The 17,880-nt window shown below is 47.4% G+C and overlaps 1 protein-coding gene across 1 annotated transcript in view; it reads left to right on the top strand.

Moving 5' to 3' along the window:
• The window catches only part of LOC137335116 (serine/threonine-protein kinase 3/4), a 135,525-nt gene that overhangs the window by 56,979 nt on the left and 60,666 nt on the right, over positions 1–17,880 (top strand). Inside the window, exon 9 of the mRNA XM_068000239.1 lies at positions 1,478–1,667. Coding sequence (XP_067856340.1) covers positions 1,478–1,667 — 190 coding nt within the window. The remainder of the gene's footprint in view (positions 1–1,477; positions 1,668–17,880) is intronic.

Below are 17,880 nucleotides of genomic sequence, written 5' to 3'. Positions count from 1 at the left end.
TCCCTTCACCACCGGCGCACTGTGGCTGCAGTGTGTACCATCCACAGGATGCACTGCAGCAACTCGCCAAGGCTTCTTCGACAGCACCTCCCAAACCCGCGACCTCTACCACCTAGAAGGACAAGTGTAAACAATTTTACAACACCAAGTTATAGTCCAGCAATTTTATTTTAAATTCACAAGCTTTCGGAGGCTTCCTCCTTCGTCAGGTGAACGATGTGAAAAAAAAGGACAAGAGCAGCAGGCACATGGGAACAACACCACCTGCACGTTTCCCTCCAAGTCACACACCATCCCGACTTGGAAATATATCGCCGTTCCTTCATTGTCGCTGGGTCAAAATCCTGGAACTCCCTTTCTAACAGCACGGTGGGAGAACCGTCACCACACGGACTGCAGCGGTTCAAGAAGGCGGCTCACCACCACCTTCTCGAGGGCAATTAGGGATGGGCAATAAATGCTGGCCTCGCCAGCGACGCCCACATCCCGTGAACGAATAAAAAAAAACATCTCTCTGCCAACGCCATCCCACCTCTGGGATTCTAGATTGGGAGGGTCGGATGGACAAACCTGTGGACATCTCGGGGCCAATGCTGCTTATTTACTGAAAAATGAATAGAGTTGGTTTTTGAAGGGCCTCCAGCCCAACGATGACAACGGCCTTGTTCTCAGGACTCTGAAGAATGCTAGAATGTGTAAAAGACTCTTGGCCTTGGATTCAATGGACTGTTCTTGTGTCCATAGTTAGTGGGTCATTCTTAAAGAAAAGTTATTTTCCACCTTCTCAAGTATAGAATCATACAGCACAGAAGGAGGCCATTCAGCCCATCGTGCCTGTGCCCGCTCTTTGAAAGAGCTATCCAATTAGCCCCTCTCTCCTGCTCTTTCCCCAAAGCCCTGCAAATGTTTCATTTTCAAGTATTTATCCAATTCCCTTTTGAAAGTTACTGTTGAATCTGCTTCCACCGCCCTTTCAGGCAGTGCATTCCAGATCATAAGAACTCATGTGTGTGTGTAAAAAAAAAAAAATTGTCCTCATCTCCCCATTCTTTTGCCAATTACCTTAAATCTGTGTCTTCTGTTTGCTGACCATTCTGCCAGTGGAAACAGTTTCTCCTTATTTACTGTATAAAAACCCCTCAAAATTTTGAACGCCTCTAATAAATCTCCCCCTTAACCTTCTCTGCTCTAAGGAGAATAATCCCACCTTCTCTAATCTCTCCACATAACTGTGTCCACTCGCATTTAGACTGTATTATTCTGGAAGCAAATCCGATTGAGTTGGGAATGGGGCTCATAGGTATTTCCCCCCCCCCCCCCCCCCGTGAGAGGGTTTCAAGTTTGGGATGGCTTTTGTACAATAATACGGTTCTGGTTTCAACTGTATTTATTTTACTGCTTGCATTCTATTGAATTCGAGAAAGTCAGAGGGTTGCTATCTTTTTAACATCAAGCTGCTCTTGAATAATTAACACAGGAAGAGGACGACATAGACTCGGGCACCATGGTCCGAGCGAGTGCAGAGGACACGGGGACCATGAGGGCCGCCAGCACGATGAGCGATGGCGCGCGGACCATGATTGAGCACGACAGTTCTACACTGGACTCTCAGATGGGTACGATGGTGATCAACAGCGGAGAGGATGAAGAGGACGGAACAATGAAACGTAAGACCACAAACTATTTTCTTCTCCTTTGGCAGTCCCTCAGGGTCGAGGATGACTTGCTTCCACTCCGGGAGGTTGGGTTCCGCGGTGGCTGAATAGCCCGATCCTGGAGCCGCAGACTCTGCCACAGGTGGGGCAGGGTAGCGTTTAATAAGGAGGGTGGGTGAGACGCTCTGGATTCTGCGCGCTGCTTACGCTTGGCCTCCGCGTGCTCCACACGGTGACGCTCGAGGTGATTGGCGCCTTCGCGGATGCTCCTTCTCCCGTTTGGGCGTTCTAGGGCAAGCGATTCCCACGTGTCGGTGGGGATGTTTCATTTTTTTTAGGGAGGCTTTGAGAGTGTCCTTACAGCGTTTCCTGTGCCCTCCTAGTGATCACCTGCCATTGCGGAGCTCGGAGTAGAGCACTTGTTTAGGGAATCTTGTGTCGGACATGCGGACAATGTGGCCCGCCCATCGCAGCTGGTTGAGCGTGACCAGTGCCTCGATACTGGGGATGTTATCCTGGGAGAGAACGCTCACGTTGGTATGCCTATCCTACCAGTGGATTTGCAGGATTTTGCACATGGCCTTTCTCGATCTCGAAAAGGCCTTTAGCTCTATCAACCGTGAGGGATTGTGGAGCATCCTCCTCAAACTCGGCTGCCCGCAGAAATTCGTCGCCATTCTCCGCCTGCTCCACGATGACGTGCAAGCCGTGATCCTCACCAACAGATCCACCACAGACCCAGTACGAGTTGGTGATATCTCTCCAGGGATTTGAGGTGTCTGCGGTGCATTGGCCATGTTTCTGATGCGTACAGGAGGGCGGGGACCACCGCTGCTCTGCAGACCATGAGCTTGGTGCTGGATTTGAGATCTCGATCTTCGAACACTCTGTTTCTCAGGCGTCCGAAAGCTACACCGGCGCATTGGAGTCGATGTTCAATTTCACCGTCGATGTCTGCTCGCGCCGAGAGGAGGCTCCCGAGGTATGGGAAATGATCCGCGCTGTCCAGAGGCTCACCGTGGATCTTGATGGTCGGGGGGCAGTGTTGTGTGGCAGGAGCGGGCTGGTAGAGGACCTTTGTTTTCCAGATGTTTAACCTGAGGCCCATTCTCTCAAACGCCTCGGTGAGTGCGTCGACGATGGTTTGTAGCTCTGCCTCTGAGTGTGCGCACACGCTGGCGTCGTCTGCGTACTGCAGCTCGATGACAGAAGTCGGGGTGGTTTTGGTTCTGGCCTGGAGGCGTCGAAGGTCGAACAGTTTCCCGCTTGTCCTGTAGGTGAACTCCACTCCGGCGGGGAGCTTCATGGTGATGGGGTGGAGTGTTGCAGCGAGGAAGATTGGGAAGAGCGTTGGTGTGATGACACAGCCCTGCTTGACCCCAGTTTGCACTCGTATTGGGTCTGTGGTGGATCCGTTGGTGAGGATCACGGCTTGCATGTCATCGTGGAGCAGGCGGAGAATGGTGACGGATTTCTGCGGGCAGCCGAATTTGAGGAGGATGCTCCACAATCCCTCACGGTTGACAGAGTCGAAGGCATTTGCGAGATCGAAGAAGACCATGTCCAGAGGTTGATGCTGCTCCCTGCACTTTTCCTGGATTTATCGCGTGCTAAAGATCATGTCCATTGTGCCTCTTGATGGGCGGAAGCCGCAATGGGACTCGGGGAGGAGCTCTTCGGCCACTGGAAGGAGGCGATTGAGGAGGATTCTCGCGATGACCTTTCCCATGGCGGACAGTAGGGAAATCCCTCTGTAATTTCCGCAGTCAGACCTATCTCCTTTCTTGAAGATGGTCACAATTACGGCGTCTCTCAGATCTCCCGGCATGATCTCTTCCTTCCAGACAAACTATTTGCAGAGGCTTAAATCACTTGTTTCCCCCTCTGAGCACCAAAGGATGAGCTCAAGACCAAAGTAATAACTGAAAACGTTTAGAATCATAGGATGGTTACAGCACAGAAGGAGGCCATTCGGCCCATCGAGCCTGTGCTGGCTCTTTGTAAGTTAGTCCCAGTCCCACACTCTTTCCTCGTAGCCCTGCAAATTTTTTCCCTTCAAGTATTTATTCAATTCCTTTTTGGAAGTTACGATTGAATCTGCTTCCACCGCCCTTTCGGGAAGCACATTCCAGATCATAATCACTCGCTGCTTAAAAAAGTTTTTCCTCATGTCGCCTTTGGTTCTTTTGCCAATCACCTTAAATCTGTGTCCTCTGGTTCTCGACCCCTCCGCCAGTGAGAAGTTTCTCTTTATTTACTTTATCTAAACCCTTCATGATTTTGAACACTTCTCCTCTGAACCTTCTTAACTTTTGTGGATAGTCTGCATTACAGGAATACTTGCGTAATTGTCCAAAAGAAGGTTTTAACGTTATCATGATATGGTGTCAGTCGTGGCTTAGTGGTAGCACTCTCTCCTCCGAGTCGGACAGTGGGTTCAAGCCCCAGTCCAGAGACTTGAGCACAAAATCTAGGCTGACACACCCAGTGCAGTGATGAGAGGGTGCTGCACTATCGGAGGTGCCATTTTTCAGATGAAACATTAAACCGAGGCTCCTGTCTGCCCTCTCTGATGGACATAAAAGATCCCATGGCACTATTTCGAAGAAGAGCAGTGGAGTTCTCCCCAGTATCCAGGGGCCAATAGTTGCTAGAATGGAAGAAGAGAGTGGAGGATCTAGATGAACACAACCTGTTGTGCTCTTGCAGCAGGGATCTGGAACAGGAACTCTTGCCTGATGTATTGTTTCCCTCCCACTCGCCCCTCAAAAGCTCGAGGGGGCAGAGGCCAATTACATTGTTCCTTCCTGCCTTCCTTCCCCAGTTGAGAGGCTAGCCCAGCACAAACTGCGGATTGGACCTAGGACCCTACAGCTGCAATGCATTTGAGAAAAAACTTAATCTAGAATTTTAGCTTTACCCATACAAGGTGGTGGTTTGTAACATTCATCATTCCCCAATGAAGAGAAATCCGGACCTGTTTAACCCAGGAGAGATATGGTGGCTGATTTATGTTACAGGTGGCAATGTATCTTTTTCTTCCAGGGAGGAAGGGACGATGGTAAGCTGTCTTCACCCTTCTTGACCTGTCTGCAGCCTACGACATGGTTGACCACACACCATCCTCCTCCAATGCCTCTCCTCCGTCGTCCAGCTGGGTGGGACTGCCCCTCTCCTGGTTCCATTCTTATCAATCCAGTCGCATTGGAGGAGGATGGTGTGTGATCAACCATGTCGTAGGCTGCAGACAGGTCAAGAAGGGTGAAGAGGGATAGTTTACCATCGTCCCTTCCTCCCTGGAAGAAAAAAGATACATTGCCACCTGTAACATAAATCAGCCACCATATCTCTCCTGGGTTAAACAGGTCCGGATTCCTCGAGGGAGGGGCTTGTGTGGTAAAACTGGGTGTCGTCAGTATACATGTGGAATCTGATGTCGTGTTTTTGGATGATGTCGCCGAGGGGCAGCATGTAGATGAGAAATAGGAGGGGGGCCAAGGATAGATCCTTGGGGGAATCCAGAGGTAACGGTGCGGGAGTGGGAAGAGAAGCTTCAGAGGATGACAAACCAGTAGAGCTTGGCATCACTTTTCCACACATTGTTTTTTTTTTCTCTTTTGTAGCATGTTACCTAAGCCTGCTGTATAATCTCCAGTGTCTGGGCTGCTTTTGTTTTGTTTGTCCACTTGGGTTGTTATATTGTGAAGCTGTTGTGATGCAGCCTCAGTGGGTGGAGATGTGGGGGGAGGAGATTATCTTGTCAGGAAACGAGGCTAAACTGGAGATATCTTCCTGGGATGTCCAGTGTCATGTATACAAACACCAGTGTACTATCTAATCTATAATTGAATTAGCTAATCTGGCTACAATCTGATTCCTTCCCTAAAGCTACATTTGGAATCAGTTGATTTTCCACCACTACTTGTCACCAGCACACTATTTAAATTCTATATATATATTGTTTGACTTATAGGGAGAGGTTGGATAGACTGAGACTTTTTTCCCTGGAGAGTAGGAGGTTTAGGGGTGATCTTATAGAAGTCTATAAAATAATGAGGGGCATAGATAAGGTAGATAGTCAAAATCTTTTCCCAAAGGTAGGGGAGTCTATAACGAGGGGGCATAGATTTAAGGTGAGAGGGGAGAGATACAAAAGGGTCCAGAGAGGCAATTTTTTCACTCAAAGGGTGGTGAGTGTCTGGAACGAGCTGCCAGAGGCAGTAGTAGAGGCGGGTACAATTTTGTCTTTTAAAAAGCATTTGGACAGTTACATGGGTAAGATGGGTATAGAGGGATATGGGCCAAGTGCAGGCAATTGGGACTAGCTTAGTGGTATAAACTGGGCGACATGGACATGTTGGGCCGAAGGGCCTGTTTCCATGTTGTAAACTTCTATGATTCTATGACTCTATAAGGTGAGCCTGCCATACAACAACAATAACAACTTGCATTTATATAGCATCTTTCATGTAGTAAAACATCCCAAGGCGCTTCACAGGATTGTTATCAGACTAAAGGAGATATTAGGGCAGGTGACCAAAAGCTTGGTCCAAGAGGTAGGTTTTAAGGAGCTTCTTAAAGGAGATGCGAGAGGTAGAGAGGTTTTAAGGAGGGAATTCCAGAGCTCAGGACCTAGGTAGCTGAAGGCACGGCCGCCAATGGTGGAGCAGTTAAAACCGGGGATGTGTAAGAGGCAAGAATTGGAGGAGCGCAGAGTTCTCGGAGGGTTGTAGGGCTGGAGGAGGTTACAGAGATAGGGAGGGGCGTGGGCCGTGGAGGGATTTGAAAACAAGGATGAGAATTTTAAAATCGAGGTATTCCTGGACTGGGAGCCAATGTAGGTCAGCGAGCACAGGGATGATGTATGAATGGGACTTGGTGTGAGTTAAGATACAAGCAGCAGAGTTTTGAATGAGTTCAAGTTTATGGAGGGTGGATGATGGGAGGCCGGCCAGGAGAGCATTGGAGTAGTCAAGTCTGGAGGTAACAAAGGCATGGATGAGGGTTTCAGCAGCAGATGAGCTGAGGGAGGGGCGGAGACGGGCGATGTTATGGAGGTGGAAATAGGCGGTCTTGGTGTTGGAGCTGATATGCGGTCAGAAGATCATCTCTGGTTCAACTAGGAAGCCAAGGTTGTGAACGGTCTGGTTCAGCCTCGGACAGTGGTCAAGGAAAAAGGGATGGAGTCGGTGGCTACAGAACGGAGTTTGCGGCGGGGACCGAAGAAATGGCTTCGGTCTTCCCAATATTTAGTTGGAGGAAATTTTTGCTTATCCAGTACTGGATGTCAGACAATCAGTGTGACAAATGAGAGACAGTGGAGGGAGTGAGGGAGGGGCTTGTGAGGTAGAACTGGGTGTCGTCAGTATACATGTGGAATCTGATTTCGTGTTTTGGATGATGTCGCCGAGGGGCAGCATGTAGATGAGAAATAGGAGGGGGCCAAGGATAGATCCTTGGGGGAATCCAGAGGTAACGGTGCGAGAGCGGGAAGAGAAGCCATTGCAGGTGATTCTCTGGCTATGACTGGATGGATAAGAATGGAACCAGGCGAGGGCAGTCCCACCCAGCTGGACGACGGAGGAGGGGCGTTGGAGGAGGGTGGTGTGTGGTCATCCGTGTCACAGGCTGCAGACAGGTCAAGAAGGGTGAAGAGGGATAGTTTACCATCGTCACAGTCACATAAGATGTCATTTGTGACTTCGATAAGTGCCATTTCAGTGCTGTGTCAGGGGCAGAAACCTGATGGGAGGGATTCAAACATGGAGTTGCGGGAAAGATGAGCAGGGATTTGGGAGGCGACAACACATTCGAGGACTTTGGAGAGGAACGGGAGGTTGGAGATGGGGTGGTAGTTTGCAAGAACAGAGGGGTCAAAGGTGGGTTTTTTGAGGAACCAACGACCTTCTGACTCAGGTGAGAGTGCTACCAGCTGAATCATAGTGACACTGGTATTCAGAAACTATAGTTGGAAACTGAACTGGTGTTGTAAGGGTTTTGCCCTTTGATTTTCCTCTTATTTTAATTTGAACCACGCTTATATGCAAAATTATCAATACCAAGTTTTTTTGATGCAAGTAGAGAAGGTTTTTTTTAAGTGAAATGTGCAGATGTGAGTTGAGATTCTTTTTGACCACATGGTGGTGCCAGATCTCAGTGTCAGAGCGAAGTCTAAATATAAGAGAAAGGGGATTTGATGCCTTTTATTAACTAATTCTTCTGTTGCAGCAAATTATTGATTTTATTTTCTTCTGATTTTTTTTTCTCCCGTCTCCTGAAGCTGACTTTCAAACCATACATCTGTCAAGACTGCCCCGTTTCCATCTCTTCACTATCACCTGTCTCTGCCATTACTTCACCTCCACTGCTGTAACACATCCTCACCTCTCTTACATTCAGGCTTGACTTCTCCAGTGCGTTCCCCAGCTCTACCCTACACAGACTACAACTCGTCCAAGTACTGCCCGCATCCTGTCCTGTAATACGTCCCACCCGTTAATCTATGACTCACTGACCTTTACCAGCTCCCCGTCTCCTAACACGTTGGTTTCAAAATGTTTGGCCTCGTCTAATATGCCTCCGCGGTTTTGCCACACCTTATTCCTGCAGTACCTTCCAGCCCTACATCCGACTTGCGACCTCCGCCATCCTGCCTCTGTACTGCTGTGCAACTCCCTCCCTCTGGCCTGCCGTCGGGGGTAGAGCCCTCTGCCATTTCACCCCCGTGCTCTAAATCCACGCGCCTTCAAACATCCCCCGTAACTCTTCTGTCAGTTTCTACTCAGTGTCTTTGTTTATCACTAAGCACCGTGAAGACATTTCACCAAGTTAAAGGTTCTGTTTAAGTGCAAGTTGTTGTTAGGGGTTCCTCTTTCCCCATAACCCTGGGTTAAAATAGAATTTTTAAAAACTGCAGATGCTGGAAATCTGAAATGGGAACAGAAAATGCTGCAACTTCACAGCAGATCAGTCAGCACATGCTATCATAGTAGGTACAGCACAGGAGGAGGCCATTCGGCCCATCGTGCCTGTGCTGGCCCTTTGAAAAAGCTATCCAATTAGTCCCACTCCCCTGCTCTTTCTCCATAGCCCTGCAGATTTTTTTCCCTTCAAGTATTTATCCAATTCCCTTTTGAAAGTTACTATTGAATCTGCTTCCACCGCCCTCTCAGGCAGCGCATTCCAGATCATAACAACTCGCTGCATTTAAAAAAAAATGTTTCTTCATGTCTCCCCTGGCTCTTTTGCCAATCACCTTAAATCTGTGACCTCTGGTTACCGACCCTTCTGCCGCTGGAAACAGTTTCTCCTTATTTACTCTATCAAAACCGTTCATGATTTTGAACACCTCTATCAAATCTCCCCTTAACCTTCACTGTTCTAAGGAGAACAATCCCAGCCTCTCCTGTTTCTCCACATAACTGAAGTCCCTCATCCCTGGCACCATTCTAGTAAATCTTTCATGTAAAGAGAAAAGATGTGACTGTTTGGGTGTGTAACGCTTTATCAGAACCGAAGGATTGTACACCTAGAACGTCATAGCCTGTTTTTTCTCTTTATAGGAGCTGACTGACCTGCTGTTTATCTCCAGCATTTTTTTAATGCATTTTTGTGATATGGGCGTCACTGGCAAGGCTAGCATTTATTTACCAAGGTGATGGCAGGCCTTCCTCGTATTTCAATTTTAATCATTCTTGTATGCAAAATTATCATTACCAAGTTTTTTTGCTGCAAGTAGAGAAATCTTTTTTATATATATAATGTGAAATGTGCAGCTGTGTGTCAGCCGTGGCTCAGTGGGGAGCAGTCTCGCCTCTTAAGTCAGAAAGCTGTGGGTTCAAGTCCCACTCCAGGGACTTGAGCATAAAATCCAGGCTGACGCTCTTAGTGCAGATTGAGGGAGCGCTGCACTGTCTGAGGTGCTGCCTTTCGGATGAGACGTTAAACCGAGGGGACCCCACCCCCGGCTGTCCTCTCAGGTGGACGTAAAAGATCCCATGGCACTATTTCGAGGAAGAGCAGGGGAGGTGTCCTGGCCAATATTTATCACTCAATCAACACCCTAAAAGAACAGATTATCTGGTCATTATCACATTGCTGTTTGTGGGATCTTGCTGTGAGCAAATTGGCTGCCACGATTCCTACATTACAACACTTCAAAAATACTTCATTGGCTGTCAAGCGATTTGGAACATCCTGAGGTCGTGAATGGCACTCTCTGAATGCAAGTCCTTCCTTACTGTGAATTTTCTTTTAAATTAATTCAAATGTTCAAACAGCCACGGTGGGATTTGAATTCACCTTCTCTGGATTACCAGGCCGCTAAAATAACCACTACGCCACCATATTCCCTTTAAAAGTGAACTATTTTTCTCTTTTTCTGTGGGAAGTGTGGGGTTTCCGCTTGGCAGAAACTCACAGTGTGTGGGGAGTGCTGGGCCCCAGAACCCACACCACAGTACGACATCCCCAAAGGACTTTTGCACAAGACCGTAGGTGGGCATCGAGGCCCTCGGCAAAACCTCGAGTAACACTGACCTGCAGAAACATTCATTATGGTTCGCTGACTGTGTGTTCAGCTCCCTGAACTGTAACAGAGAACCAGAGTTAATTGTTCCTCACAGTTCACCTAAGGTAACTTTAATTTATATCACACTGCTGTTCAATTACGATATACCCTGCTCTATTATGTAAATGCAACACGCCTACGAAACCTCCTAAAGCAATTACTTTCAAAGACATTAATGACTAGTTTGGAGAGGCTTCCAATTGCCTCCTAATTACAGTCTGCTGCTGATTGACACCCAAAATGTCAAAAGTAAGAAGAATAAAAGGCATGGCATTTGACTACAACAACAACAACTTGCATTTATATAGCGCCTTTAATGTAGTAAACCATCCCAAGGCGCTTCACAGGAGCGATTATCCAACAAAATTTGACACTGAGCCACTTAAGGAGATTTTAGGACAGGTGACCAAAAGCTTGGTCAAAGAGGTAGGTTTTAAGGAGCGTCTTAAAGGAGGAGAGAGAGGAAGAGAGGCGGAGAGGTTTAGGGAGGGAATTCCAGAGCTTAGGGCCGAGGCAGCTGAAGGCACGGCCGCCAACGGCGGAACGATTAAAATCGGGGATGCGCAAGAGGCCAGAATCGGAGGAGCGCAGAGATATCGGAGGGTTGTGGGGCTGGAGGAGGTTACAGAGATAGGGAGGGGCGAGGCCACGGAGGGATTTGAACACAAGGATGAGAATTTTAAATTCCAGGCGCTGCCGAACCGGGAGCCAATGTAGGTCAGCGAGCACAGGGGGTGATGGGTGAACAGGACTTGGTGCGAGTTAGGATACAGGCAGCGGAGTCTTGGATGAGCTCAAGTTTAGGGAGGGTGGAAGATGGGAGGCCGGCCAGGTGGAATAATAGAGTCTAGAATGTGTTTGGGTTCCGTTAGCTGATCATTTATTTTGTTGATTTTTTTTTTGCTCTTGTTGTTTAAATGGACTCTCTAGCGCAGTTCACCCCAACATTGGCGGCCTGTCTTCTCCCAGAGTTGCAACTCTGGCTGGGGTTTGGCGTGGCAGCCAGCAGCTCTCCGGCACCTCCCCCAGCCGGCTGTTCTACCGTGAAAGACCTCGCAGCCCAGTCTGATTCTGTTCTCACTATGACGTCCAGAGGGCAGGTGTGCCTGGGTAACAATCAGGTGCAGGAATCGTCGGGTGCTGAGGTCAGTTCTAGCCCGCTCCCCCACCTCCCAACCACTCCAGCCTTCCCACTCCCTTCCCTCCCCCAGCCGAGACACTGTACTTGTTGACGTTAGCAGGCGGCCTCCTTGGCCATTTCTGTGCAAAAAAGCGTCGACATTGCTGAGTGTTTTAAACAGCGAGATCAAACGCAGACTCGCTCCATTGAGAGTTCTCACCGCAGTTCCTCCATTAATAATGCAACGGATCGAGACCCCACTTTAGTATGTGTAACAGAAGGAACAGCAGCATCGAGTTTCATCTTCGACTGAGGAAAACTGCCAGTGCTCAGTTAGCCAAAGGATGCTTTGGGAATCCTCCGCTTGCACCTTATCTACGATTAACTGATTTTCTAACCAACACTAGCAGGCATTTGTACACTTTTCTAATATCGATCTTGCATTCCTGCAGAAAAAAAATGCTTGTCATTTGTTGAGTGATTGATCCCCTCACCTCTAGCCTCCAATCTATTTTTTTTGTCTCTGGCACAACCTATCGTGCCTCTATGTTATTGATACTACAATATTGAACTGTCCTCTCATGTTCTTCCTAATCTGCAAACCCCATCCCCCACCTGCGTCCTACTCTCTCTATAACCTGCGTGCGTTGAAGTCAAGACTCATCCCATTATCTCCTGCTGTTTAATGCATTCTTTCCCAGGGATTGAAAGCTGCAAATGTCCCCTTCTCTTTTCCCCCCACCCCTCAGTTTCCTCTTCCTCTTACAGTCCAGGTTTTTCAAACCCAAGTTTGGCGTCACCACACACTTGCTAATTTATCCAGTCGTCTTCCTATTTTTTTCAACACTGGTGTTGTCCTGAATTGTAAAGCGTGGCCCCTCCCCTGGGGATCACCTGTATTGTAGGCTGTGGCCCCTCCCCTGGGGATCACCTGTATTGTAGACTGTGGCCTTTCCCCATGGGGAATCACCTGTATTGTAGACTGTGGCCTTTCCCCATGGGGAATCACCTGTATTGTAGACTGTGGCCCTTCCCCTGGGGATCACCTGTATTGTAGGCTGTGGCCCCTCCCCTGGGGATCACCTGTATTGTAGGCTGTGGCCCCTCCCCTGGGGATCACCTGTATTGTAGGCTGTGGCCCCTCCCCTGGGGATCACCTGTATTGTAGACTGTGGCCTTTCCCCATGGGGAATCACCTGTATTGTAGACTGTGGCCTTTCCCCATGGGGAATCACCTGTATTGTAGACTGTGGCCCTTCCCCTGGGGATCACCTGTATTGTAGGCTGTGGCCCCTCCCCTGGGGATCACTTGTATTGTAGGCTGTGGCCCCTCCCCTGGGGATCACCTGTATTGTAGGCTGTGGCCCCTCCCCTGGGGATCACCTGTATTGTAGGCTGTGGCCCCTCCCCTGGGGAATCACCTGTATTGTAGGCTGTGGCCCCTTTCCTGGGGATCACCTGTATTGTAGGCTGTGGCCCCTCCCCTGGGGATCACCTGTATTGTAGGCTGTGGCCCCTCCCCTGGGGAATCACCTGTATTGTAGGCTGTGGCCCTTACCCTGAAGATCACCTGTATTGTAGGCTGTGGCCCTTACCCTGGGGATCACCTGTATTGTAAACCGTGGCCCTTACCCTGGGGATCACCTGTATTGTAGGCTGTGGCCCCTCCTCTGGGGTTCTCAATGACAATAAAAAAAAAAGTCAATCTGTTTGACTAACCACAGTACTTTGCTGACTGTGGTTAGGATTACTTTGTCTGTTTGTCCATAGTGTATAAACTAACTTGACTGTTATATATGTAAGTACCTTAAATGCATTAGTTGAAGGAGACATTCATCAATAGGATGTCTTTCACACTGGAAAAATATTAGCTTTTGTAGTCTGATAGTCTTGAGAGCCATCTGTGGCTCAGTAGGCAGCTGTCTTGCCTCCGAGTCAGAAGTTTGTGGGTACAAGGCCCACTCCAGAGACTTGAGCCCCATAATCCAGGCTGACATTCCCAGTGCCAGTACTGAGGGCTGCACTGTCAGAGGTGCCGTCTTTCAGATGAGGCCCTGTCTGCCCTCTCAGGTGAATGTAAAAGATCCCACGGCACTTTTCGAAGAGGGGCAAGGAAGTTCTCCCCGGTGTCCTGGACAATATCCCTCATCCAACATCACTTTAAAAAAAAAACAGATTATCTGGTCATTATCACGTTGCTGTATGTGGGATCTTGCTGTGCACAAATTGGCTGCCGTGTTTCCTACATTTCAACAATGACTACATTTCAAAAAGTATTTCATTGTGGCTGTAAAGCATTTTTGGGACATCCTGAGGTTGTGAAAGGGGCTATATAAATACAAGTTCTTTCTTTTTGACATGACAAAACAAAGAATTGTCTGCTCATATAATCTGTCCGTTATGGTCATTCCTCAACAATCACTAATACCTGACCTTAAAGCTCAGAACATAGGCAACAAATGGCCAGAGGTTCCTTACCACCTCAAATAAAATTGTTTCCGCTCAATACAATTATAAGTACTGTTATCTCCAAGAATTGAAGCCTGGTCACAAGCTGCTGTGCATTTAGAAAGTCTTTTTTAAAAAAAAACTTGCATATGTAAAGGGCCTTTAACGTTCTCAGAATGCCACAACCAATTAATTACTCTTGAAGTGTAGTCACTCTTGTAATGTGGACAAACACCACAGTAAGATCCCACAGGCAGCAAATGAGATAGGTGACCTGTTAATCTGTTTATTGTGGTATTGGTTGAGTGATGAATGTTGGCCAGAACACCGAGAGTGTGCCCCTGTCCCTCTTGGAATAGTGTCATGGGATCTTTGACTTCCAACCAAACAGGCTGACGGGACCTTGTCGTAATGCCTCTACCGAAAGGCAGTGATGAGGCGTCAGCCTAGGTGACTGCTCAGTTCCTGCAGCAAGGCTTGAACCCATGACCTTTTGACTCCGAGGCTAACACTGAGCCAAGCTCACACTTGGCAAAGAGATTTTTCAGTAAGAGTTGACTAAAGCTGCGTGTATATTACAGCATTGCTGACAAAGGAACCACCTCAGGTGGTGAGCATTAAAAGCCTCTGTAGGCTGCCATTTATCGGGGCAGTCGGGGAGCTGGACGTTTATTCACCATACAGACCAGCGGTGCGGTTTCCCGATTGCTGCGTGTATGGAGGTTCCGCAGCAAGCTTGTGCACAGGGCAGTTTTTGTGTTGCCCCCCCGGTATTCGGGAATCCATCTTGCAGCATGAATGGGGTCGTGTGATAGAGTGCAGGGAGCCAAAGCAGAATGATCAGAGCAGGGAGGTCCTCTGTAACGTATCGTGAAGTTCCGGTGACTGAGCCTGTAGGTGCATTATACACAGGGCACTTGTGTGCAGAGAGCGTTATATGCTTCAACATAACTTGCATTTATATGGGACCTTTAACATACTAAAGCGCTTCACAGCGGTGTAATCAGACAAAACTTGACATCGAGCCAAAGAAGGAGACACCAGGACAGGTGACCGAAAGCTTGGTCAAAGAGGTAGGTTTTAAGGAGGGTCGTAAATGAGAGAGGGGCAGAGAGGTTTGTGGAGGGAATTCCAGAGCTACGTGAGTAGACAGCTGAAGGCTTGGCCACCAATATTGGGGTGGAGGGAGTGGGGGATGCACAAGAGGCCCTTGTTGGAGGAACGCAGCATGCTCGGAGGGTTGTAGGGCTGGAGGAGGTTACAGAGATAGGGAGGGGCAAGGGCATGGAGAGATTTGAAAACAAGGGTGAGAATTTTAAAATTGAAGAGTTCGGGGACCGGAAGCCAATGTAGGTCAGCGAGCACAGGGGTGATGGATGAACAGGACTTGGTGCGAGTTAGGATACCGGCAGCAGAGTTTTGGATGAGCTTAAGTTTATGGAAGATGGGAGTCCGGCCAGTAGAGCATTGGAATAGTCGAGTCTGGAGATCACAATAGCAAACCCCTTTACCCCAGGATACTGAAATGTAGGTTGTTTAGCTGTTGGCAAAATTTGTGAATCTCACTGGCTAAGAAAGCAGACAACTGTATAGTTGCATTAAATTCCGATAGTGGAATTGGTACTTGATGCGGCCAATGGATGAAGAAGCAAATATCTCCTCTTTGGTGAGCAACTCCCTACGCACCATTCTCCCTCTGCTGTTATGTGAAGGATGACCCATACTCAAAGAACAAAGATGATTCCTCGGTACACGAGGAAGCTTTCTCCCAATGTTCGCTATAAACGTTCAGTCTTTCCTTGAGATGGTCACACGCCATTTGCTAAAGTTTGGATTGCCTTCAGATTAATGACTTCAGCTCACAGTTACACTGTGCTCTGTGTATTGTGACAAAGCAGATTATAATTGGCCTATAAACAGCTATTCCAAAAAAAGCTAGACAGAGAATCATTTCCACAGAGTTTGTAAAGCTGTAAATTGGTCCCAGTTGGATGCCTTTGGAACAACACAAATATCTATACTTGGTACAAAACTGTGACAGAGAGATAATCTTGTTCATTAATGACCTTCATTAAGTGAAGTATCAGTGCTCGCTGCACCATCTGCAAAACACTAATTACAGGCTCATTAAGAATCACAGTTTGTGCAGATGAAAGTAGCATTTTTGTATTTTTCCAAATTAGCAAATCACTGAACTGGCTAACCTGTTGAAGAATGAATCTCCATTGTAGTTTCAGACGGTATGTAAGAAAGATTGGGGAGGGAAAGGCTTGTATCTACTATAACCACATCTGTTAAATGTCTCAAAGTGTTTCACATAAATTGAATTCACGTGAATTGCAATTGTAGGCAAACAGCAATCGTTACAGCACAGCAAGATCCCGACAAACAGCAATGAGGTGGTGTTGGTTGCGGGAGAAATGTTGGCCTGGACACTAGGAGAACTCCCAGCTTTACTTCAAGTAATGCCCTGGTTTAACATCCACCTGCAAAATCAGAACAGGCAGTTTGGGTTCAGTTTAACACCTCATCTGACAATGCAGCTCTTCCTTAGTACTAGTGCACTGAAGTGTCAGCGTAAATTAAGTTTTCATTTTTTAGAGTGGCACTTGTACACACGACCTTCTGACGCAGAGGCAGGAATGCCATCACTGAGCCACGGATAGATTTGAAGATCGTGCGTATTTAAAGGGGTAAAAACTGCAAAAGAGTGTTCAGGAATGTCACTATTTTTACTAAAATGTTGCAATTGCGCCAACGTTCAATAAACAGCTAAGCTTCTGGGAGTCACATAGAGGCCCAGACCAGGCAGCTTTCCTTCCCTAAAGGACATTAGTGAACCAGTTGTGTTTTCACAACAGATCAACAGCTTCACGGTTAAATTCTCAAGCTGCCATGTGGGATTTGAACTCACCATCTCTGGATTATCACACCAGGCCTCTGGATTACTAGCCCAGTAACATAACCACTAAACTACCGTACCGTTCAACTGACTGACTCACTGGAGATTTTAGGAAATGTGGTTTCACACCGGACTGGAGTTAGACAGCAGCAGATGCAAACTCAAAGCAGGGCGAGACGTCGCTTGGCTTTAGTACGGAAGAGATGCGCGTAGTATCGGAGTATGGTATAGCACAGGAGGAGACCATTCGGCCCATCGTGCCTGTGCCGGCTCTTTGAAAGAACTATCCAATTAGTCCCACTCCCCTGCTCTTTCCCCATATCCCTGTGAATATTTTCCCTTCAAGTATTTATCCAATTCCTTTTTGAAAGTTATAATGGAATCTGCTTCCACCACCCCTTCAGGCAGTGCGTTCCAGATCATAACAACTTGCTGTTTAAAAAAAATGTTTCCTCATCTCACCTCTGGTTCTTTTGCCAATCACCTTAAATCTGTGTCCTCTGGTTACCGACCCTTCTGACACTGGAAACAGTTTCTCCTTATTTACTCCATCAAAACCCTTCATGATTTTGAACGCCTCTATCAAATCTCCTCTGTTCTAAGGAGAACAATTCCAGCTTCTCCAGTCTCTTCACATAACTGAAGTCCCTCACCCACGTGCATCGTACTGAGAAATTACATTTGTTTAAAATTCAGGAGGAAATCATACAAAAAAAAAAATCCAGCAATTTATTGTTGGAAATAGGTAAAAACTGAATTTCACAACCCTAACCTACCTCTTTGTTCCCCCCCCTCCTTTCAATCACCTCATCTAACCTTTTCCCTAAGTGCCTAATCTGTTCATTTGTGAAGCACCTTGGAATGATTGGCTGAATTAATGTGCTGTAAAAGGATCAATTGTTATTTACACACGTCCCCTCAGATTCGAGTTCTCGCTTGTTTTTATTTCCCCGCACTCAAGTGCTTCAAACCCTGCGGTACTTCTGTGTAAAAATAAAATATTAATTAGCTGTTAATGCACCGTGAAAGAATAAAACCAGCTGAAAGAAAAAGTTTATTTTTCATGGTTAATAATCCTTGCATGGAGGGGGTATAGGATAGGACGTTCACTCTCAGTGACTGTAGGCACTGTCCAAAATCACTACCATCGCAGTCACTCTCACTTTAGATGGCGTCACTACCAGAG

The sequence above is a fragment of the Heptranchias perlo genome, chromosome 19 (genome assembly GCF_035084215.1).
Source record: "Heptranchias perlo isolate sHepPer1 chromosome 19, sHepPer1.hap1, whole genome shotgun sequence".
Lineage (NCBI taxonomy): Eukaryota > Metazoa > Chordata > Chondrichthyes > Hexanchiformes > Hexanchidae > Heptranchias > Heptranchias perlo.
Note: the sequence above shows the minus strand (reverse complement) of the source record. Positions and strands in the feature narration are given on the sequence as shown.